The 23,501-nt window shown below is 39.0% G+C and overlaps 1 protein-coding gene across 13 annotated transcripts in view; it reads left to right on the top strand.

The window, feature by feature from the left end:
* Positions 1–23,501, top strand: part of MYO3A (myosin IIIA) — a 190,803-nt gene that overhangs the window by 134,469 nt on the left and 32,833 nt on the right. For 11 of the 13 annotated variants that reach the window (XR_009007533.1, XM_057543227.1, XM_057543226.1 and 8 more), the window contains 8 exons: positions 1,487–1,563; positions 2,017–2,094; positions 4,423–4,628; positions 11,297–11,408; positions 14,187–14,349; positions 15,953–16,076; positions 17,986–18,898; positions 20,663–20,807. Coding sequence is in view for 11 of the 13 variants with exons in the window: in XM_057543227.1 (XP_057399210.1) it covers positions 1,487–1,563; positions 2,017–2,094; positions 4,423–4,628; positions 11,297–11,408; positions 14,187–14,349; positions 15,953–16,076; positions 17,986–18,898; positions 20,663–20,807 (1,818 nt within the window). In the remaining 2 variants the exon portion in view is untranslated. Of the gene's footprint in view, positions 1–1,486; positions 1,564–2,016; positions 2,095–4,326; positions 4,402–4,422; positions 4,629–11,296; positions 11,409–14,186; positions 14,350–15,952; positions 16,077–17,985; positions 18,899–20,662; positions 20,808–23,501 lie in introns of those variants that run through there. The other 2 variants (XR_009007534.1, XM_057543232.1) reach the window with 2 other exon arrangements.

Here is a 23,501-nt window from a genome sequence, read left to right as displayed (position 1 = left end):
TTGTTGTTAAGTAATTTTATGGTTAGTGTGTAAATTTTGTTAAAGGGAAATTAGTAATCTTTAAATTTCCTCTAGTTGTTTGATTTTCAGATAGACTTAAAATTTTACTTTATATTTGGTTAATATTAAGTAATGATATCTATTAAGCAAAGGGTCTATCCTAATTAATGTGCTTCTAGCACTTTGTATGTTCATCATGCTTCCAAGAAATTTCCAAGTCTATGGTCACTTTTCCCCCCAATTAAATTATTTTTCTAAAACTTTCCCTGGTAATCCTAAAAAAGAAAGAAAGAAAGAAAGAAAAAGAACAGTAAGCATACTTCCTGAAGCTGCCCCTCTGACGATCATCAGTTACCGTCTCTCTCCACTCAGCTCTGTTCAGCAAGAGTTACATTTCAAGAGGGAACCTTGCCGAATGCAGTTTCAGCCCCGCACAAAAGTCACACCCGCTCCCCAGCACTTTTCCTGGGGTGATGAGGGAGAGGGGACGAGAGCAGAGCAGGGCGCTGCCAGCCGCGCCCCAGGCAGGGCTCCTTCCTGCACCCTCATCTCTGAGCCAGCCTTCTGCAGCCACAAAAAAAATGTGAAGGATTTGCCAAAATATGTAGCCCCTTTGCCTGCAAGAACGAAAGAGAAACAATCTTCCTGAAGTGGTATGGAATTCTGGAGATATTTTGAACATTCCTGCTAGCATGATAAACTCCTGGCTTGTGGGTTGGTTGGTGTATTGTGCTCGGTGGGAGGTGGGCAACGCGTGAAAGAGAACTGACATTTCCAGGCACCACGGGCTAGACATACTGTCACCTGTCATCAAAATCCTGTGAGGCAGGCATAACTATCCGCATTTTCTGGACACACACTGTGACTCAGAGACTAAGTAGATGATCCACAGTTTAAACACTGCGGCTGGTATGCAAACCCAGGTCTTCCTGGCTTCAGAGGACGTAATCTTTCTCACTACACTGTGATTTTTCACAGCCTTGGGTTGTGTACCATTATAGAGCCCTCGCACCAGGCACATATTTCTGAATGTTAGGTTGAAAACGTCCTTTGCCCTCAACCACACTTGATTTGCTTATAACCACATCATGTGAATTAATGACCCATATGATTTTTAAGGCCCATTGTAAAGCTTACATTTGCATTAAAGAAAGTCTCAGATGCTATTTAGCACACACACAAAAAGAAGCAAATTGCTCCCTTTATCCTCATCACCCCATATCTTGTAGCAATTAAATGGAAATCCAACACTTACCTCTCCTTTTTCTATTCTCTAAGCTGGAGTGTTTTGCTGAATTTAAAATTTGTTATACATTTTCAAGAAATATTATTTTATTTCTAAGTGTCTCAATAACGAGTTAACCAATCATGTGAGTATGAATATTGCAGGGCCAACAATGCTTATTTTAACATTGAAGTAAATGGAGGAAATCTTCTACCATTAAGGATTCTAAAAGGTGTATTAACTTTATCTACATTCCCATAGGTAATCTGCCATATTCTAAAACTAAAAACATAAACTATCAAATGAGGACTTCAGAAAGATCAATCAACCTGACAAAGGTAAGGAAACGTATTTTTCATGGCAGTGAGTCTAAGAATCTAACCTTTACAATGGAAGTATTTGTATGATAAGAGTAAACGGTCTTTCCCTTCGTTTTCTCCCTTTGATCTTTCTTTTCTACTTAAACAGATATTTATGTTATGTTCATATTACCGCTAGTCACTAAGATAATCATGCATTTCTGATATATTCCTAACTCTTCATTTATAGTTAGTTTTAATGTTACTCTAAGACCAACTAAAAATGTATTAGCTAAGGTCAGAGATACTCACATTCCATGCAAAACTGATTAAAATCCCAATGAGACTGGCAAAACAATTACCTTAAAATAAAAATTCAACATTTTGTTATTTTATGTATGTGAAGGCATAGACTAAGGAAAATTCCACGTGCTCCCTGTAGAGCATAAAGTACAATAGATGCTGAAGTATCGCTGTCTTTCTTGGTCTTAGGGGGAAACTGGAGAAGCCACCCGTCACGCCAGAGAGACAACCAACATGAAAACACAAACAGTTGCATCGTATTTCAGAGTAAGATATTAAATTATGTTGTGTTGTGCTTAGGCATGTTATTTATTCTAAATGGGAGTTACAGATTAAAAGTAAGTAACAAATATCAGAGTGCTATTAGCAAAAGAGAATTTGTATTGTATTTCATTTACTATGTGTTAGATACATGATATATTACAGTGCATTCTCAAAAACCTATGGGTTGGTTTACTTTGGTATTTTATCAATAAAATTATTGTATACTAGGTCAATCTTAATGGCGGTCTGTAGCTTGGTTAAAATTTGTCCATAGAACCAAACACGTTTTCACTAGAATAAAGCCTAAAAGGGTTTGAAATTCATTGGTATGAAAACCATCAGTCCTCCTTCCCACCCCTGAATGATCTTAAGGTGGACGGATGAGACAAGGTCGAGCATCTGTCTCCATTCCACATCTCCCTGTACCTAGACGAGCTGAACGCTGCAAAAGAAAAACAGAACTGGTGTAGCCACGGGACAAAGAGAAGGGACACCAGGGAAATACCAGTAACATGCCAAGGAAGTGAGTCACTGTGTCCTTAGCATAGGACCAAGGTGACCTTTCTCACTTGGGCAAGGTAGGAGAGAGATAGGAAAGAAAAGAAGCACTTGATTCTCTCTGTGCCCTGGAGAACAAACTCTAGATAACCCTGCCTTCATTATTGGTTCAAGTTCTTGTTTATCTCTTCTGATAAAATCATACTAACCAGCCAATGAAAATGAATAAAATACCACCTAAAATTTAGAAATTTATTAATATCATGTAATGTGGGAGAAAGGGAGGAAATGGGGTTAAATTTACTATGTGTTCAGTGAATAAATCCAGTTCCCTAACAGAGTCATGAAATACTTTTAAAAATAACTGGGTAGCTTTATTAAATATTTCTCAGGTCCTAAGCTCGTAGCAGACAGTGTGTGCTTAACATCTTTGAGTAGCACCTAGTGCATTTATATGCTTAATATCTCGTTTGCTGCTGGTACATCCACCTTACAGCAGGCTGCAGCACAGCTGAAGGACTGAAAGTATTTACAGCCAGATTATTTTCATCTTTAAGTGAGTCATCCAAGATCATTATCATACCACTGTTGTTGGCATCAAACAGTATGTGTATGTTCAAGCCATGCATTCATAAAGTCGTTTTACACCTCGGGCTGCGGTGAAAAGGGATAGAAGGTAATTCCGTATAGTATGTACCATATTTTAAGTTATGTTTCATTCTGCAGAGGAGGATGAACATGATATAATACTCTGCCTTGGTCCCTAAGAAACACCAGTGCCTAAATTGCAGGGAGCTCTTGCTCAGCATGCCAGCAGACACATCTATCACCTTTCTATCTCTAGTGTCTGGCAGATGTTTGCAATGATGACTCACAGATAAATGTTATGAAAAGGGCCCCAAAGTGGCAGACCCCAGCTGTTTGAAGAAGCTCACAGCTGAGTGTCCGTGCCCAAGAGGAAGCTATGCAAACCCAGTGCTTTGTCAGTTGCCCAATTCCAGGATTTGGTTTGCACTGGCTTTGTAACCCAGGCTTTATATTTCCATCAGTAAAGGAGATTCAGCCATCAACAGCTGTCTATATTCATACACTCATTACCTTGCCAACAATTGTAATCCCGGTCTTTGACATACTGGTTTGTTGGGATTCCATTTTAGTTGAACCATGATTATCCTACTGTGTTATACTTGGTTGTCCAGCAATTGGCTGCTGTTTTAATAAGGTATTGCTGCAGAAGACGGTTTTCATATCTATGTGATTAAAATATTTCTAAAATAAGAAAATTATCAAACTAGAGCAGATTAGAGTACTTAAGTGGATTTGCTTATTTTTATAACTGTGTCTTACAGAGTAAAATGCATTAACTTGTCAGTCCTTATTTTAAAGGAGGAGATGATACTGAGAGGGATTAAAGTGTTTACTTTCGTACTTTCTACAAAAAAAGAACTAGACAGGGAAATTAATAGTATAAGGAGGAAACCAGATTGTGTGCTAAATATTGTAATTTGGCCAGTTTCCCTGAGAGGATATAATTACTTCCAAACAAGCTATATCAAAAATAATTTCGTCTATTGATTAAAGTTGCCTTAAGAATTCACAGGCAACCTTTTAATAGCTAAGTTCCTAGTTATTGCCTCTACATTTTTATGAGTAAATATGTATTTTTTAAAATATACTGTAAAGAAAATATTTATTAACACATATATCCCTCATTGTGAATTACTGTGTAACTCTCAGTTTTCAGATTTTATTCTTATAATTAAAAGAAAGACCTGCAAGCTCATAAGTTTCTGAATGCTACGCTGGGAATTTTATTTTTGTTGCATATTATAGTATTCTCTGATGGATTTGTTATCTAAAATGGTGGTCGGCCAACCTCACTTTGTCCGCTGCATCAAACCAAACAATGAACGTCAGGCAAGAAAATACGACAAAGAGAAAGTCCTGCTCCAGCTTCGCTACACAGGCATTCTGGAAACAGCAAGAATTCGAAGGCTGGGATACTCACATCGGATACTTTTTGCCAACTTTATAAAGCGGTATGTGGACTTGTTTTTAGTTTCCATGTACAGTAAAAATTCTTGAGAAGAATGATAGGAAACAGAAAGAGAATCACTCGGGTTCTAGAAAGGAGGCATGCATTTTGTTCATGAAAATGATTGTGTGTCAAAAGAGGTTAACTCTTAACTGGGGCTGGAAATTTCTGTTGTCAGCTGAGAGACCCAGGTCAGAGACAGGATGACAGAGGGGCCTGAGGTTCTGTTCTGAGGAGCTGGGGGAGCCGGTTCTTATCTTAGCTCTGCCACTTGCTGTGTGACCATGGGCCGGTACCGGTGATTGCCAGTGAGGGGAGATTTTGACCCTCAAAAAACATGTTAATGTGTGGAGACATTTTCGGTTGTCGCAGCTGGTGGGAGGGCAGGGTGCTGATGGCATCTAGTGTGTGGAGACCAGAGATGCTGCTAAACATCCTAAAATGCACAGGACAACCTCCCCGCCCCCAACAATGAATTATCCAGCCTAAGATATTAACAGTGTCAAGGCTGAGAAACCCTGGCCTCCAGGAAACCTCATTTTCCTCATGACTGCCTGATAGAGTTGTAATGAGGATCGAGTGATTTAGTCTCTAAAGGGGATTTAGAAGACATACAGAAGCAATTAGGTTTTAGGAGTCCTTCTCAATGTTTGAGATTAATGTAAAATGAATTAAGTTATGTATTAAATGTATATGATCAAGTAACACACTAGTGGTGCTATAGAGGTTCAATATCTTATATATTTAATGTTTGAAATGCCCATGCTTCTGATATTTATCAATTCGATGATTTATCTTAGCCGTTAAACTTGAAGTTTCAATTTTCAAAAGTGAAGTCTATTACAATTTTCAGGTAAAGCCTAGCATTTGAGGAAGTCTCCATAGGTAACATTCTCTGCCTTTTTTAAAGAGTGCACAAAGTAATATTAAGAATAAAACAAAGTTTTGTGATTGCACAATGAACTGTGCAATCACAAAAAAAACCACATACCATTGTCTTGTCTGTGTCAAACATTCTTTTGCTTGGGGTAACCAAGACCCTTTCTAAATGAAATGAGAATTCTAATTCTTTTTGCAAATTTTCATATTTTCAACAATTCATGGTAATTTTTTTTTTTTTTTTTTTTTTTTTTTTACATTCTTAATATATATTTATTCAGTAAAATTCTTTAACATGTTCCTTTTAAAGTCATTTTTATTCTGTAAAATAAATAGCATTGTTCATTACTCTCAAATTGTGATATATTCATTATATAAAATGATACATCCATTGGCATTTGGGTAGTGCAATAAAAATTTACTTTTATAGGTCCTAAATAAGTATTATAGTTACCTTTTATCAAGATGACTAGTATCAAAATTAACCTATCATAACAAATCATATCAATATTAAATGTTAAACCAATTAATATTAAATCAAGAAATATTATGTTTTTTTAAGCAATTCTTTCTAATATCTAATCTATTGTTCTTTTTTTTTTTTTTTTTTTTCAAACATCTTTATTGAAGTATAATTGCCTTACAATAGTGTGTTAGCCTCTGCTTTATAACAAAGTGAATCTGTTATACATATACAATATGTTCCCATTTCTCTTCCCTCTTGCATCTCCCTCCCTCCCACCCTCCCCATCCCACCCCTCTAGGTGGTCACAAAGCACCGAGCTGATCTCCCTGTGCTATGCGGCTGCTTCCCACTAGCTATCTATTTTACATTTGGTAGTGTATATATGTCATGGTAATTTTTGATATTTTTTCTTTAGAGACCTAGGAAAGAAAAGAAAGGTATTCATTTGAACTGCCTTGATAGAAAGAAAACCCTACCACATTTTCATGATGGAGAGCAAAATTACATAAATATAGTGACTTTCATATTGGCAACTCTTCTATAGTAGTTTAAGACAGACTTAAAAACTTCACGGTTTAGAGTTCAGAAGTACAGCCAGCATTTAATCATTGACTTTACTTCTCACAGAGCAGACCCAATTTTATATTCAAAACTTAAGAAATAAAAAATACAGGAATTTCTTATTGGCCAGTAGGTAAATTCTCCATTCTGTACATGAAAGCAGGTAACCCAAACATTCTTGAGTTTCAAATTTCAAATTAAAATTTGACCTTATTATTATACTTTTCATTTTTTAGAAGAGTTCATCTTTAACTTGCTTAACTATCAATGCAGGTAACGTTAATATAATCTTAATATAAGTACCCTTAAATTTCAGTGACTTTTTTTTATATACAAGGCACTGTGCTAAGTACTGTGGAAGACACTGAGTTTTAAAGCTTGCTTGATCCTCAAGAGTTAACAATCCAGTTAGGATTCTCAGAGCTGTAGACATAGGAGGTTAATGAACAATGCAGGGTAATAAATACCAAGATCCAAAGGGATGGTACATAGTGTAAGAGTTCAGGGAAGAGAAAGATGATCTCCAAGAAGGCTGATAAGAGAGAATATCAAGAAAGAATGCTAAACGGGGATCTGATAGTGGGCATAGTTTATGGAGAAGACAGGAAGGGGCTTTCTTGGTGTTCAGGTTGGTGTTCCAAAAACGAGAGGGACTTGGATTAGACTGGCTGCGTAGTATGTGTTACTGACGTGACAGACATTATAAAGATGGGATCAGGTGGGAAAACCGATCAGGTAAAGTTATGAAGAGAGAGCCTTAAATGCTAGACCAAACTAGTAGTTTCAAAACTATCTATGGTTTTACAGTATGGCCCGTAGAAGAGCTGAGCTTATTTTCTTGATGATGTTGTACTTTAAAGTAACTTATTTGGAAGGTCAGAGGTGAGAATAAATTTTTAAATATGCTTCCAAGTTCCATGCTATTATAGAATAGCAAATTACTACATGATAAATGAAGAGGGGGAAAAAACTAAGTTTATGGAGAACATGTGAATAACTGTTCTGAATCTAGGAAACTCCAGAAATAAAAGGCTAAGGCTTTTCTCTGTCACTAAGTTGAAAACTGTCATTCGAATTGGCGTAGACCCTTAGGAAGGCAGGACAATTTGCAAAGGCCCTGTGGAGGTGTAAATAGGACTAAATAACCCTCCTCTGTCTGGCTTAGCCTTTGACTAACCCTCCTTGAAAGATGCAAAATTCATCAGACCCTTTGTCCATTCTGTTGTAGATAAACTCTTCTGTTTTGTGACAAAGAAGTAATCCTAAAGGAAGACACATAACATGAACTTACTTTGCAAAAGACACTGGGTTTTTACTGTAGTTATTTCAAATGAACCCTTATACTAAGAAGCCACTGAAGTTGGCTCCATTTTCCCACCAGGCACCTATACACAATGGTTTGGCTGTCAGAGCTCTAAAACAAACAGAACTTAGCAAAGGAAGTAGTGTAATGAAGGAGGTAAGTACACATGCTTTGAAATCAGAAAACCCAGGTTTGAATCCCAATTCTGCCACTTACTAAATGTGTGACTTTGTTCAGTAACGTTCGATCTTCAATCTTCCCATCTGCAAATAAGGATGATGATAATAGTATCAATATCTACTTTATAGGTGGTTATAAACATTAAATGAAGTAATACATATGAAGTTTGTAGATGGAGCCAAATGTCGACAATACATATCAGCTATAATTATTTTCATTATTATTTTTGCCTCAGCCTCAAACTCCCCAAATTACTTACTACCTACCATGCTGTGGTCTAAAATACCACAATGTACACCATGAAGCGAACCCATAAAAGGCAAAGCAGAGTCAGTATGTTGTATTTAAAACAAGAGGCACAACAAAGCACAGGTCTGGGGCTTTCCTCCATAAGCTCATCTGGTGCTCCTAGATATTTATTTCCACAGCAAGTCCCAGAGACAGTCCGTGAGTCACTCAACAAGCATTTAATTGCACACCCACTATGTTCCAATCCTTGAACAAAAGATTAACTCAAATCTTAACCCAAAGATTCATAAAAGAACCTCTGACGTTAAGAAACTCACAGTCTAGACTAGTTGTGGGAACAGGGATCTGATTATCTACATTATCATACGATGTAACATAAACTCCAGGAGGCCAGGGTGTTGGTCTGCCGTGTTCACTGCTGTGTCCCCAGCACTTAAGAGGGTGCCTGGCACACACTAGGTGTTCAATAAGTATTTGTTACACGAATGAAAAAGAGTGGATATTTTTGCTAAAAGTGTGCAGGTCTGGGAGCATGAAGTAGAGCTGGTGGGAGTGAGGAGAAAAGGGGGAGGCTTCTTAGATTATAGTAGAAATTCAGAGAAAGCAGATAATCATAAAAGTAATATGTAAATACATACTATATATATTAGAACATCAACATGTATTCATTTTTCAATCTTTTGATATAGGCTTATTTTTTTCTTTGAATAAAGTCCACTAATCAGAGTTTATTGACTCTTTCTTACATAAACGATTCATAATCCCTTATGTATGATTTCCATTCATATTTCTTGAGGTGAAGCAAGAAGCTAAAGATAACTCCTGAAACAATCACAGGGCTAAATATTTCTTGATTCTTATGATTCTGCTCCAACTTCTGTAATGGCTTCATCCATGTTTAATTCCATAGTTTTTTAGAATAAGTACTTCTTTAGAAGGTCTTACCAAAGCATTTGATGTACTTTTCGAGAAACAGCCCTCTGGCTTTCCTCACTCATGTTTCATCAGTTCATCTGATATTTATTTGAGTAACTCCTCACCAAGTGAATGAACAGGTTTGGCAGCAAACACAGCTCCCCTGGTGGGAGCAGAAGCGCCCAGGCACACTAGGCAAAGCCGCTGCCCACGCACCCCAAGCGTGCAGTGGACGTCAGCCGGTGTGTCTTACACAGGGAAATAGAATGTTAGTCCAGTGGTCTATTCGCTGAAGATTCGTTAAGGAGCGTTTCTAGAATATTGAAAGAGTAGATCTCCTTTGAGGGAACAAGGAGTGAGGATGGAAGGACATACAGGCATAGAGGATGACACATCCAAAAGCATCGAGCCATGAGCAGGCGTGGCCCTTTGGCATAATTGTGAATAGCTTTCATGCCTGGAGCTCAAGATGTCCGTGGAAAATGGCCAAGGGTGAGGCTAGCAAGGTGGGCGGGGATACAGAGCAGGAGGGAGCATGCAGACTCGTCATCATACGTGGCAACCAGTTTTAAAGACTGCCTTTCAGCAGGTGTGACTTCTGCATTTCCCACATTGTCACGCTTCCCGGCTCACATATTCACGTGGCCTGCCCAGCCTTTGACAGCACCTGCTTTTGCCATCCCAGCTTAGAACTTGGGAAATTCTCGGAGACTTTCAAGTCAGGAAAGGACTTGATCAGATTTTCATTTTATTAAGGTAATTCAGACAGAGCTGTGGACGTCGGCTAGGAAGCGGGGAGGAGGGCGTGAAGACGCACATAGCCAGTCAGGCGGTGGCTGCAGGTGTCAGGGTGAGAGGAGGTGGTTTAAGGTAAGGGCAGTAGGACTAGAGAAAAAGACAGGGATTTCAGAGCGACGTCTAAGCTTGTTGGATACACCGAGGGAAGAAGAGGAAAGAATCTAGGATGATGCACAGATTTCTAGCTTTAGTACCTTAAGAAGGGGTGACGTCATTCACAGAGATAGGAAAGAAAAGGTGATGCATTTTGCTGAGTCTGGAGTGTCTGTGGGATAAGCAGGTGGGGATGTAGGGTAGGCAGTCAGAAGTAATGTGTTCCCAGTTTATGGAAATAGGGCTGAGGATGTATATATAGCAATCATCACATACAGGGAACAGTCAGAGTCGTGCATGTAGACGAGACGCGTGGAGAGAGCTTAGAAAGAAACAGAACACTGTAGAGCCCTAGCATTTAAGCAGCAAGTCGAGGAGACTGAAAAGGAGGAGGAGAAATGGGGTGGGGGGGCGCCGGGTGGGATGGGAACTTCAGGGACACTCTCTCAAGATGGAGAACTACAGAAAGAACACTTAGGATTAGGATGGAAAACAATCCGCTAAGGCTTCATCACTAAAAGATCATATGCGATTAAATAAGATCCCAGGAGCTGAGGAGCGATGGGAAGTAGGGAAATGGAGACAGTTATTCTAAACCATCTTTCTACTTGTCTACAAAGCCAGTGGGGGATATGGAATCATTTCAGAGGAGAGGCACTTAGGGGGATTGTTTTGCGCTAAATGTGAGGAGGCAGGAGAGAGAAAGGGGATTGAAAATATACAGAAGAAAAGAGGAGGAGGGACAGGAGGAGATGGCATCTAGAACACAGGCGGATGGGCAGTGAACATCTCCTCCTCTCTCATTTCCCTCCTGCATTAACCCCTTACTCACTTCCTCCCCTCAACTGTTGCTGTAATGTGGGAAGTTTGTGTAGAATTAAACTCCTTCACCCAATTTGAAGATCAGCTCCCAGTGTTTTTGTGAAGATGAAAAAAATGAATGAAATCTTTCCCTCTGCTTCTGCCGCTGCGGTCCTTCTGCTTTCAGTGACCAGAGAAAGGTTGCTTTTTAAAAAATATCCAGTTAATTTTTTTTTGAACGTCAGAGTTTTGTACGGGATTTTAGTGTTGTGTTGAAAAGCATCACTGAAGTGAAAAACAATGCTCAAATTACACAAGTAGTCAGTCTGGAATTCAGTTTACTGCAGAGTTGTTCTAAGAAGCCCACCAGGCTCCTGAGACGTTGAACTTTTATGAAATACTAACCAGCCCTCTCTCCCGTTCAAAGGTACCACGTTCTCTGTTACAAGTGGTGTGAAGAACCTCCACTGAGCCCTGACACCTGTGCCACCATTTTGGAAAAAGCTGGTCTGGATAACTGGGCCCTTGGAAAAACGAAAGTAATGTTTTCATGTAATTTTCAAGGAAAAAATTCATACTTATGGTGGATGTACTGAGAATTACATTTTACAGTGATTGAAAATATCATGGCTTTTCATGTTATAGAATCTCTAGCTTGAAATAGGGGAAGAAAATTGATGAAGTCATAACGGTTTCCTTCTTCAGCAGAATTAAACACTTTGCTCTCATAAAGGTTTCTTTTAAGAAATTCAAGAAAAATATATCTTGAAGATTTATCCAAAAAAGGATGAAATGGATGAGTCTAGAAAACAGACTTTTATATTTTCTCTATTTTATCACCACCAAATATAGTCAAAAAGCTGTCAAGAATCATAATGATTTCAGTAGGATTCTGTTTTTCTTTATTTTCCTAATTCTCAAATCTGCTTTTGTTGTAAACTTGAAATTTATCCGGAGTGAAATGTTATTACTAGACTCACACTATAGGTGTTTGGATGTTGGTGTGTTTATGTATCAGATTTGAGAGCCTGTGAGATCTTAGCTTATTTAATCCCTTAAAGCAGCGGTCCCCGGCCTTTTTGACACCAGGGACTGGTTTCGTGGAAGACAGTTTTTCCACGGATGGGGGGCGGGGGGGTGGATGGCTCAGGTGGTAATGCGAGCGATGGGGAGAGGCAGATGAAGCTTCGCTCGCTCGCCCGCCACTCACCTCCTGCTGTGCGGCCTGGTTCCTCCTGGGGGTCGGGGACCCCTGCCTTAAAGAATGAAGTACAAAATCATAACCTGTTTTGAATATGGAAGTAAAATAGGTGGCTTCTTGGAGAAAGGATGCATTTACTTCTCAGATATCCTCAGAGCATTACAAACAAGATGGGGATAAGGAGATAAACAGGACCAGGTCCTGGGAGTACACTAAATGTATCACTGGGGAAGGATGGAGAGGAAGAATCAAGCTAAGGCAATGAAGTACTCAGATTGACCACTCAAGAGTAACTGCTATCAGCTATTCCATAGGCGTAGACTGAAATGCCACACTTGCCAAGAAATTTATATTAGCTGTGGGAAGTGGGGGACAGAATTTTCATATGTTCAGATGAAAAGTTAGGCCTGTTAGTTATCTCTCTTATATATAGTAGTGTGTATATGTCAGTTCCCATCTCCCAATTTATCCCCCCCCCCCCCGATTTCCCCCTTGGTAACGATAAGTTTGTTTTCCACATCTGTGACTCTATTTCTGTTTTGTAAATAAGTTCGTTTGTATCATTTTTTTAGATTCCACATATAAACAATGTCATATGATATTTGTCTTTCTTATAACTGATTCACTTTGCTGTATAGCAGAAACTAACACAACATTGTAAATCAACTATACTCCAATAAAAATTAATTTAAAAAAAGAAAAGTTAGGCCTGTAACAACTTAAGGAAATTTTCAAAGTGTTTATCTTATACAGAGTGTCCTACATATCCAGTAATCCGTATTTACTTTAGTATTTAGTAAGGGGAATTCCTGAGCATTACAAAGATATGTTTTTTATTCACACCGTTTTCTTTCAGATTCTCACAAAAATGAATTTTGTCAGGCTGAAATCTCATGATTTATGGTCTGAAACACATGCCTAACTTCAAATGGAGTTTTAACTTGTAAAAAGGCCCTTTGCAGTTCCAGTTTTGCATGATATTTATGCAGCATTTTAAAGCTATTTGTATTTTTCCACTTCACCTTTTCCAACTCATTAAGATGGATAAAAGTATTCAATATAGAACATTCCTAATGCTGTGCAAAAAAAATGATGACCTTTTTAGATAGATTGAATTTTAAATGAATTGTCGGCAGTAGAATAGACTAAATATATTAACATCTAGAGTCCTGTAGAAATTAAAACTAAATTCAATCAAAACGTGTAATGCTAAACTGTTGGCCCTTGGTGCCAGGCTTCTAAGTGCTGAGAGAATTCTACAGTCAGGGTTACCAGGTCTCATGACTCAGCTCTTAAATTTGAATTTAAGTGACTTCTTAGTGGATTCAATAAACTCTCTTTGAGGTGACTTTCATTAGTAAATTTAGCCATTAAAAGAAAAAAACATACCTTCCTATTTCCTGGGAGTGGTTGAAAACTCTTAGTTGAGAACAGCTCCGAGCCTTCAGGCTCCCCTGTTGCTCCGATTCATTTTGATTTTAGAATCATCAAAAATTAGCCCTCCTATCTTCACAGTGGCTGCTGGGTCCGGTGAGAAAGTTGTTCATTCTGCATGGGACCCTCTCTCTGCCTTACTCTCTCCACCGACAACGCTGTGAGCCCCTGAAGGGCAGTGCCCCTGGTTTGTTCACCTTTGTATCCCAGCAGATAAGTACATAGAATAGGTCTCAGTAAACATTTGGTGAATGAATGAACTCCTGTAACTATAATTGTCCTCTCTCTTACAAATAGATTTGTAAGATTTTTAAGTTTGGGAAGTTTAATTATCTCTTCTTTCAAAAAGCATAAAAAATTAGCTTTACCCAGAGTATCTGATGCTAAAACTTTGATAAAAGAGCTTGGTATCCTCCACTCATATTGGCCCATCCAACAAAACCTAGGTACCTGTTGCAAATAAACAGTATGATTGTTAAACTATATTCCTTCTCAAAGAGGGGTTTTCTTCAATCATAAAAATCTATAATGTGATAGCAACATCCAAGCCAAAGAAGCAAAAGATAGTGATTTCCAAAATCGAAAAATGTTTAGAATATAATCTAGTCTTCAGAGCACAGCACATGACTGTTTCACACCTGCACACCGTAGTTTTATTGTGTTTTATTTTAATTCTTTTAAGGTGTTCCTTAAGTATTATCATGTGGAACAGTTAAATTTAATGCGAAAGGAAGCCATCGACAAGCTTATTTTGATTCAAGCCTGTGTCAGAGGATTCTTGGGTTCAAGAAGATACCAAAAAATACAGAAGAAAAGGAAAGAGAGCGCTATAATAATACAGTCAGGTAATAACTCAGACCATCTCACTGTGTAACAAAACATAATGCTGTGTTTAGATGTGTGCATGAAATCAAATCTTACCTCCAATTCTTATGTAGCTTTCGTGTTTAATTCCAAACTCTGTTACCTTGATACTTTCTCTATGCTAAATCTGAATGATTGTTGTAGTGACTGACACTTTTAATATCTGAATAAATGTTTTGTTTTAAAGAAAATAATTTTTAAATTTTCTGTCACTATGAAACACAATTGACGTATTGTGCAAGATACAGCAAGTGACTGAATTAACTGTAGATCTCAAGAATCATATTATTATAACCCATTGGACAATAACATTTTCCCTGCTTTATTCCAAAGGTTACACTTGCCATAATTTTTGACAACTTAATGAAATCTCATTCTGCTAAAGGGCATCCATTTCTTTCTGTTAACTGTAGGGAAATAATATTTATAATCATATTTCACAAGTTTTTATTAAATGTATTAATAGACTTTGGATTTCACTTTCCATTTTTCTATAAAAAGCTAAATTTAGAACCCAGCATGGCTTAATACAATATCTTTCAAAAACTTTTGACTAGATACCTATAACAAAAAATGTATTTTACTCTGTAACCTGATACACACACATACTACAAGCACTGCATTCTGATACTTTTCTATTCTGGTTTATTGCATTTAATTTCTAGATGTTAGATTTGGCCCACTAAATCGATTTTATGATCCACTATTTATTTGCAACCTACATTCTGAAGAACACTGATGTGGTGGGCAGAGTAGCTGACTGACATTCAAACGATTCAGTTCAAGGTCCAGTCCAATTTGTCAATCCATAAGAGCTCATCATCATCTTTTGGAATTTTAAGCCCTTCACTTCTCACTGGGACATCAAAAATGCAAACCCTGCAATTTGGGATTTAATTCTTTATCCACAATTCCAAACTTCATAAAACACTGAAAAAAGAGGTTTTTTCATAACTCATTTGGAAGTGAAACATGACCTAATATTCACAGTCCTTTATTCATCCCACTCGGTAAGAATTGTGTGTTTTTCTGGAGAAATATTCATGTGTTTGACTATGGAATGCTGACTTACCATGGGGAATTTTACAGAATATATGTTATCTGTTCTGAATTACTTTTCTAAAAATTTTTTTTAAAAAGTTTAAATCTGAATTCTGAAATATATCTGGCTCCAAGAATAATTGGCCGAAAGGTCCAAACCATATACTTAGATAATAGGGGTTTTCTCCCATGAATAGCTGCTGAGCATGGCAGAAATAAAAGAAACATAAGCATTAGCAGATTTTAAGCAAATGAGTGAGTACATGTTGTCTTTTTCATCAACTTAGTTCATCTCTATCATTTTAGTTTCATCTTAATACTCCCCTCAATACGAAAGTTACTTTAATTATTTTCTTGCTAAAGCTTGTCGTCTGGAAGAGTCTTGTTAATGATTCCCATATTTTTTCAAACCTGTTCTATTTGGAGTCTTTAATTTCATTTTCCTCTTTGACACTGATGGTCAAAAGCCATTTGTTTCTACCCATTGAAGTAATGCTTTTTATTTATTATAATTAACACTGCTCTGGACCTTATATGTTTCAGCTGCAAGAGGACATCTAGCCAGGAAACAAAGGAAAGAAATTGTTAACACGAAAAACACAGCAGCAAAAACCATTCAGACTCAAGATCAGGAATTTGACTACAAGAAAAACTTTGAAAATAAAAGGTAAAATAATGTTCATTCTTATACCATCTTGACAGTACAGATTTTTCACACCTGGAAAGTCACAAAATAAAGTCCACAGTAAACAAGATGTGGTACACATATACAATGTAATATTACTCAGCCATAAAAAGGAATGAAACAGTGCCATTCACAGAGACGTGGATAGACCTAGAGACTGTCATACAGAGTGAAGTAAGTCAGAAAGAAAAAAACAAGTATCATATAATATTGCTTATATGTGGAACCTAGAAAAATGGTACAGATGAACTTATTTGCAAAGCAGAAATAGAGACACAGATGTAGAGAACAAACTTATGGATACCAAGGGGAGAAGGAGGGGTAGGATGAATTGGGAGAATGGGATTGATATATATATACCCTACTATGTATAAAATCGATAACTAATGAGAACCTGCTGTATAGCACAGGGAACTCTACTCAGTGCTCTGTGGTGACCTAAATGGGAAGGAAATCCAAAAAGCAGGGGATATATATATATATATATATATATATATATATATATATATATATGTATAGCTGATTCACTTTGCTGTACAGTAGAAACTAACACAACATTGTAAAGCAATTATATTCCAATAAAAATTAAAAAAATAAAAGTCCACAGTCTTTCTCGTACCTAACCAGGTTCCTAACAGTGATGCATCAAATGTCAGCGACACCCCGTGGCCACTTTTGTGTTCTTTATCCTATTTGAGAGTTTGTTGGCATTTCACTCAGATGACCACACTTTCCTCCTTGAAGAAGATCTTATCTTCAAGTTAAGGGGAAATCATTCCAACTATCCTTTCAAAAGGGTATTAATAAAGGAACAACTGTGAAATTTTAGCCAACGTATTACAAGATCATGAACCATAGCAGGGACACTGCTTTTCCTTGAATTTTGTAAGATATTTTCTGTGATCCGTAGACTTAGAGCTTATCAAAGTACAGCACGCCAACCTAGCGAACATACCCTACTTACTGATCTCAAATGTAGATATAGTTTCCACATCTCCTTACTGTAGGTACTTTGTTTGGAAAAGGACATATCTTTTTTTTTTTATTAATTTCTTATTTAATCTTAATGTCTTGAAGCTGAAACAAATTTAACAGCCAGTGTTTTTTCACCACTGTATATAAAATTGCTAGTTTACAAGAGAAGGTGACACTTTAATAAAATGTAAAACTAAGTAACCAACTTTTTTCATGTCTCTAAAAAGCAAAATGACTTCTTAAAGAAACAAAAGGCTACCAAGAGATTCAAAGGTTTCTGCTGAGTTACAATATGTTTTAATAATCTAGGGACTCGATGAGAGTATTTTTAAATGTATGCCCTCACTAACTGAACACCCAACATTATGTTTGTTCCTACATCACCTTCTAGCTTTTTATTATTTTAGCTCTTCTCAAATCTTTCAGAATTGTGACAAATACTAACAAATGATGGCTATCACAGAAAATTCTGAAAGAGGAAAATGTGTTTTTTTCCCTTGTTTTCTTAATGTAATAAATGTACTATAATCATCTTTTCCCACTACTCTGTACCCTCTGCTACTTTTGGAAGAAATACAATCCTGAATGAAGCAAAAAAGATAATTTCTTGGAAAAGGACATATCTTGAAGTGATTAAATTCCTAGGATTTTGATACCTCAGTAAGTGAAATTATGCTAGGATATTTCTCACTCTAATTTGAAGCTAGTTTTCTCATTATTTGAATAGCCATCACAGTTGTTGCTAGAGAGGACATTTTGGGGAAATACTCAATTATTGTGACTTGATAAGTTTTTATTTTGAGCTTTTTTGTCCCTTTTGCTTTTCTCCCAACATAATGTAACATGTGCTATTGCCAAACAAGGTAATAAACTCTAGTTTAGTATCATATATTCCGATGCAATATATTTTACACAGGGAATCTTTTGTGAAGAAACAGACAGAGAATGCAGTGTCTACTAATGAAACAGTCATTCCAGCTCCAAATAATAAGGGAAGTACATCTGTAGTGAAGACTTCTACTTTCAGAGCTGAGGGGGAATCCACGAATGCTATGGAAAGTAACAACAGAGGATATCAGACCCCGAAAAAAATGAACAACGTGTATGAGGAAGAGGCTAAGCAAGAATTGTATCTGGTGGGGGACGCTTGGGCAGAAGTAAACACCAATAAGAAGTATATGAAAGACTTGGAAGAAAATAGTAAGATAAGGAAAATGGAAAAGGAGGACACTGTGGTCCAGAATTATTATCAGTGGTACACAGAGGAAAGGAATTTCGAAGACTCAAAAGCAGCATATCTAGAAAGGAAGGCCATATCAGAAAGGCCAAGCTACCCAGGACTTTGGTTAGCGGAGGAGACCTCAGCTCCTAAGCAGCCTTCTTTTAAAAAAACTTTAGAACCTAGTCTTAGCCAGAGGTCGGTTTGCCAAGATGCAAATAGCAAGGAAAAAGAAAAGAAGACGTCTGTGGTCACCCAGAATGCCCCAGTGTGCAGTCATCAGAGGAACCCTGTGAGGCATGGGACGGTCCAAGAGAGGCAAATCGAACTGGCAATGCAAGCCCAGGAAAAAGAAGACAAAGCAGCGGTGTTCATTCAGAGCAAATACCGGGGCTACAAGAAGGGGCAGCAGTTAAGGAAGGACAGGATGTCGTCTTTTAAAAATCAAAAAGCGGTTGCAACACCGACAGAAGTAGCAAGAAATACTCACACTTTGTATTCCCATCCCGCAAAATTTGAGCAATCCTGTAACATCAGGATGAAGAGTGATAAGGACTCAAAAGCAATTTCAGAAAAAGAAGCATGTGATTTGGCAATTTTTTCAAAACAGGTATGTAAATGAACAGATTTGTTTACTAGTACGGATCTCTGGGAATTCCACGATAACCGAGTTAAACAGACAATTGATAACTGATATATTGTTTCATCTGTTTTTATGAGATTGCAAACCTTTTCAATAAAACATCTCAGGGATGGTGCTATTCAAATAGCCATAAATTTTGTAAACAAATTTCTATGATAAAAATAGTATAAAATATGATGGAAATCTTGTGTAGTAAGGACACTAGTCATTGGTTTCTACAGCCTACTAAAATGCTGGCATTTGACGATGCAAATTTCCATGTATCTGAGATCTTCCAGTATAGCCGAAAAAAAAAGTTTTCAAAATCCTCTAAAGTCTATGCTTTCTGTACCCCAAATTTTGAGAAGACATAATTAGGTATCAGAATCAGATTGTAGCATTACTGAGCATATATGCAATGAAGATGACAGTCTATATGTTCTGTCATGGCCATGAGGAACCATCAAGAAAAGCCACAAAGGAAAATTCCCTCTTGGAGAATATCTCATGCTATTGGTAGGCGTGTTTCAGCTGTTTCTAGAAGGGGCAGTCGGCTTTAGGGCTTCTCCCAGGTGTATGGAACTCTGATAAATTAGTGCTATGGAGAGATCACAGGCCTCTGTCCCTGCCCCACTCTGGCTCTTTCTCTCTTTCTAGGTGTTTGACCTTGAGAAAATCACTTTATGTGTCAGCACCCTTATTTTCCCCTGTGTAAAGTGAAGGATTTTCACTAGGTGGCCCTTAAAATGCATATTATAAATGAATATGTACTATCAGGGTAGTCAATAGTGTATGAAATCATAGAAGAAATGTCATAATGGGTTCAAAGAAGGATCACCTATTACTGCTGAGTCTCTAAACTCTGCCTTTTGTCTGACGGTGGCTAAGCCCACAAGAAACACAGTAACTGCCCTTGGACACCCCCTGACTGTTATGAGTGTGGCCCAAACATCTCCAACCCCTAGCTGGTCATAGATCTGCCATTGTTTTATTTAGTCCCTTCCTGTTCTACTTTTTTAAGCCCATGGAAATATTGAGTTTAATATACAGGTAGTCCTTCCCTTCCTTGTGATAAATCTGCTCACTCTAAAGACCAAAGCAGAGATTAGGACCCTGACCTGCCAAGCAACTGCAACATTCAGGAGATGTAGAAGCGCCGGGCATCCACCTACAGCTGGCAAATACCACCGTGGGAGTGGATTCAGTGCTCCCTGGGAGCAGAGCTAGAGGCAGAAAAGCAGGAGCCCCACCTTCAACCTAGCAGGGCAGCCGTGTTAACAGACAGGGTAGAGGCAGAGGGGCCAGGATGGAAAGAGGAACCGGAAGAGAGAGAGAGTAGCGCTGAAGTCAGGCGAAGAAGCCTGGACAGGAAAGGGGGGAGGCTAACACAGTCAAAGTCAGCAGAGGGGTTCCTCAGGATAAAAGCAGAAGAGCCACGGCAGCAGAATGGTAAGGATGGAAGCCAGATCTCAGGGACCCTGGGAAGGAGTTATCAGGAGAGAATGCTTCTGGAGGGTCATATGTTGGACAGTTTTGAATGGAAAATGTGAGATGGGCAGGTAGCACAAAGGGGGAGGTTTTGTCAAGTGAGGACTTTATCCGACCTTGGTACAGGGTCAGGGTGAGTCCTGGAGAAGAAGTACATGAGAGCCCCAGGGGGAGCGGTTCAGGAATTGATCAGACCCCAGTGTACCTGTGGAGCTCACTGAATTCTCTTCCTTGATTTAATCTGACATGTGACCTTCTTTTTAGATATCAAAGCTATCTGAAGAATATTTCATTCTGCAGAAAAAACTGAATGAAGTGATTTTGTCACAGCAACTGAAGCCTCTTTATCTGGGTGTCTATCCTCATAAGCCAATTACTAGACGAGTTTCTTCTCAGCAGTGCATCTCAGGTAAAGATGGGTAGAGTTGGAACTTCCCGAAGGGACAGGCAAAGCCAGATACTTTGTTTATTAGTTGCCCACCTTTATTCTATAGCAGATTTGAGGTGACAGTGTTCTAACTGTCTTGGCAAGAGCCTTCATTTTATTTCATTTTTTATAAGTAGATACACACTTTTCCAGAATGTTCCACATACCCCCCTACCTTTTTTGATTTCATTCTCCTCTTCTTTTCTTTTTCTTTTCTTTTTCCCCTTTATATACACTTTAACTAGAACTTGGCATATGACACCAAAAGGGAGTAGAAAGGGATGGAGTTGGGGGAGGGTGGGGAGCAGGGTGCAGTTTGGATAAGAGGGAGCAAACAAGTGAAATATATCTGTTCCTTCTGTCAAAATCTGTATGGTAAGTAGAAGGTGCAAATCTCCGTTCAGATGCACAAACCCAGATGCACTATTAAATTTTCTTCTTATCAGCCTAAGTCACTCTCTGCCCACATTCACTAAACTGGTGGCGAATTCAGACTCAGGAATTATCAGACCTCCCCTTCTCCAGGGCTGTGCAAAGGCCCCGGGGCCTTATATACCCACCAAAGGATCAGGTAAAGCCTGTAGTCACTAGTTAGTTGCCCACAGGTACTGTTGTGACACTCATCTCCTAGCTGGCCTCACGATCTCTACACCTGGCGAGGCTCTGCTGCTCCCATACGCGCAGGAGACGCCGGGAAACTGGCGTGTCAGGAGTCTTACCGGGTTCGCACACGCTCCAGGTAGCCCTCCTCCCTGCAGCCTTACCACCTCCCCCAGGGGCAACCACCGATGGCCCTGCTGGTCCCTGTCTGGGGGAATCTGCATTTATTTTCCTTTGGTCCTTATTTCTCGGAGGCCCTCCACCCGCTCAGGGCACCAGGCCCCACCTCTGCAATGAGCGTGGCTCTTACCAAAGGCGGGACTGCCGCTAACCTCAGGCAACTTCCGTGAAAGTCCCTTAGGCAGGAAAAGACTAAGATGAGCCCGGCTATTTGTCTGATATGGGAGGAAGGAAAAATAGCTTAATGTTTCAATCAGTTATCCTGCCACATTGTTTTCAAGACTTGTGTGAAGCTTTAAAAAAAATAAAACCAAAAAAACCACTGCCACGAAGTGTCCACCCTTCCCAACCCTGCTGCTCCCAGGCCCTGGCCCAGACCTCTTGACGTGAAGAAGCAGCTTGGCAAGTCAGAGCTCAGAGGTGCATTAGTTTGAGTGCCACCGATGACCCTGCCCAGAGGCCTGCTGCCCGGCAGGAGCCGAGAGGGGGCTCGGGGGCTTCAGCCTCTCTCGGCTGTGTGTGCAGAGGCCCTGGTGGAGGCGGGGCAGTGAGGTGCTGGAGGGAGTGTCCTGGTAAGCAGCTCAGCCCAGGGCTCAGCAGGAAGCAGGGGGTGGAGGGGTGCGGCGGACGCTTCCTGGAGGGGAGTGGGGTCTGCCAGTGTATTGCCACGACTTGTGTGTGTCGTGTGTTGTGTATGTGTGTTTACTGAAAATGCTTTAAGGTGCACAGCGTGATGATTTGAGGCCCACATACCTGGTGAAATATGACTGCAGTCAAGCTAATTAACATATCTTCTTCTCACATAGTTGCCTTTTTTGGCGTGTGTGTGATGAGAGCACCTGAAATCCACTCTCCTAGCACATTCCCAGGATTCGGTACAGTATTATTACCTGTAGTCACCGAGCTGCACATTGGATCTCTAGACTTATTCATCCTGCACACCTGCAACTCTGTCCCCTTTGACTAACATCTCCCTGTTTCCCCCCCCTCCCCACCCCTGGTAACCACCGTTCTGCTCTCTGCTTCTAGTGTTTGACGTTTTAAGATTCCACGTATAAGTGAGATCATGAGGTTTTTCTTCTTTCTGCGTCTGGCTTATTTCACTCGGCATAATGTCCTCCAGGTTAATCCATGTTGTCCCAAATGGCAGGATCTTCTTTAAGGCTGACTAATATTCCTGTGTGTGTGTGTGTGTGTGGCGTGTGTGTGTGTGTGTGTGTGTGTATCACATCTCCTTTATTCATTCATCTGTTGCTAGACACTTAGGTCGTTTTCCCTATCTTGGCTATTGTGAATAATGTTACAGTGAACATAAACATATCATGTAAGGTACTGATTTCATTTTTTGGGGGTATATACCCAGAAGAGGGATTGCTGGATCATATGGTAGTTCTATTTTTATTTTTTTTTAGGAATCTCCATATTGTTCTCCATAATGGCTGAACCAATGTACCTTCTCACCAAAGTTGTACAAGGGTTCCCTTTTCTCCACATCCTCGCCAGCATTTGTTTCTCTTGTCTCTTTGATACTAGACATGCTGATACATGTGAGGTGATATCTCATGGAGATTTTGATTTGTATGAAAGCACTCTTTCATATACTGTTGGCCATTTGCATGTCTTCTTTGGAAAAATGTCAATTCAGGTTGTTTGCCAGTTTTTTAATCTGGTTGCTTGGTGTGTGTGTGTGTGTGTGTGTGTGTGTGTGTGTGTGTGTGTTTGGCTGTTCGGTTGCATGAGTTTCTCATTTTGGTTATTTGGATATTGTCTAAAATATATCCAATATGTGGTTTGCAAATATTTTCTCCTATTCTGTAGGTTGCCTGTTATATTTTGTTGATGGTTTCCTTTGCTGTGCAGAAGCTTTTTAGTTTGATGTAGTCCCACTTGTTGATT

The sequence above is a fragment of the Balaenoptera acutorostrata genome, chromosome 3 (assembly GCF_949987535.1).
Source record: "Balaenoptera acutorostrata chromosome 3, mBalAcu1.1, whole genome shotgun sequence".
NCBI classification, from domain to species: domain Eukaryota; kingdom Metazoa; phylum Chordata; class Mammalia; order Artiodactyla; family Balaenopteridae; genus Balaenoptera; species Balaenoptera acutorostrata.
Note: the sequence above shows the minus strand (reverse complement) of the source record. Positions and strands in the feature narration are given on the sequence as shown.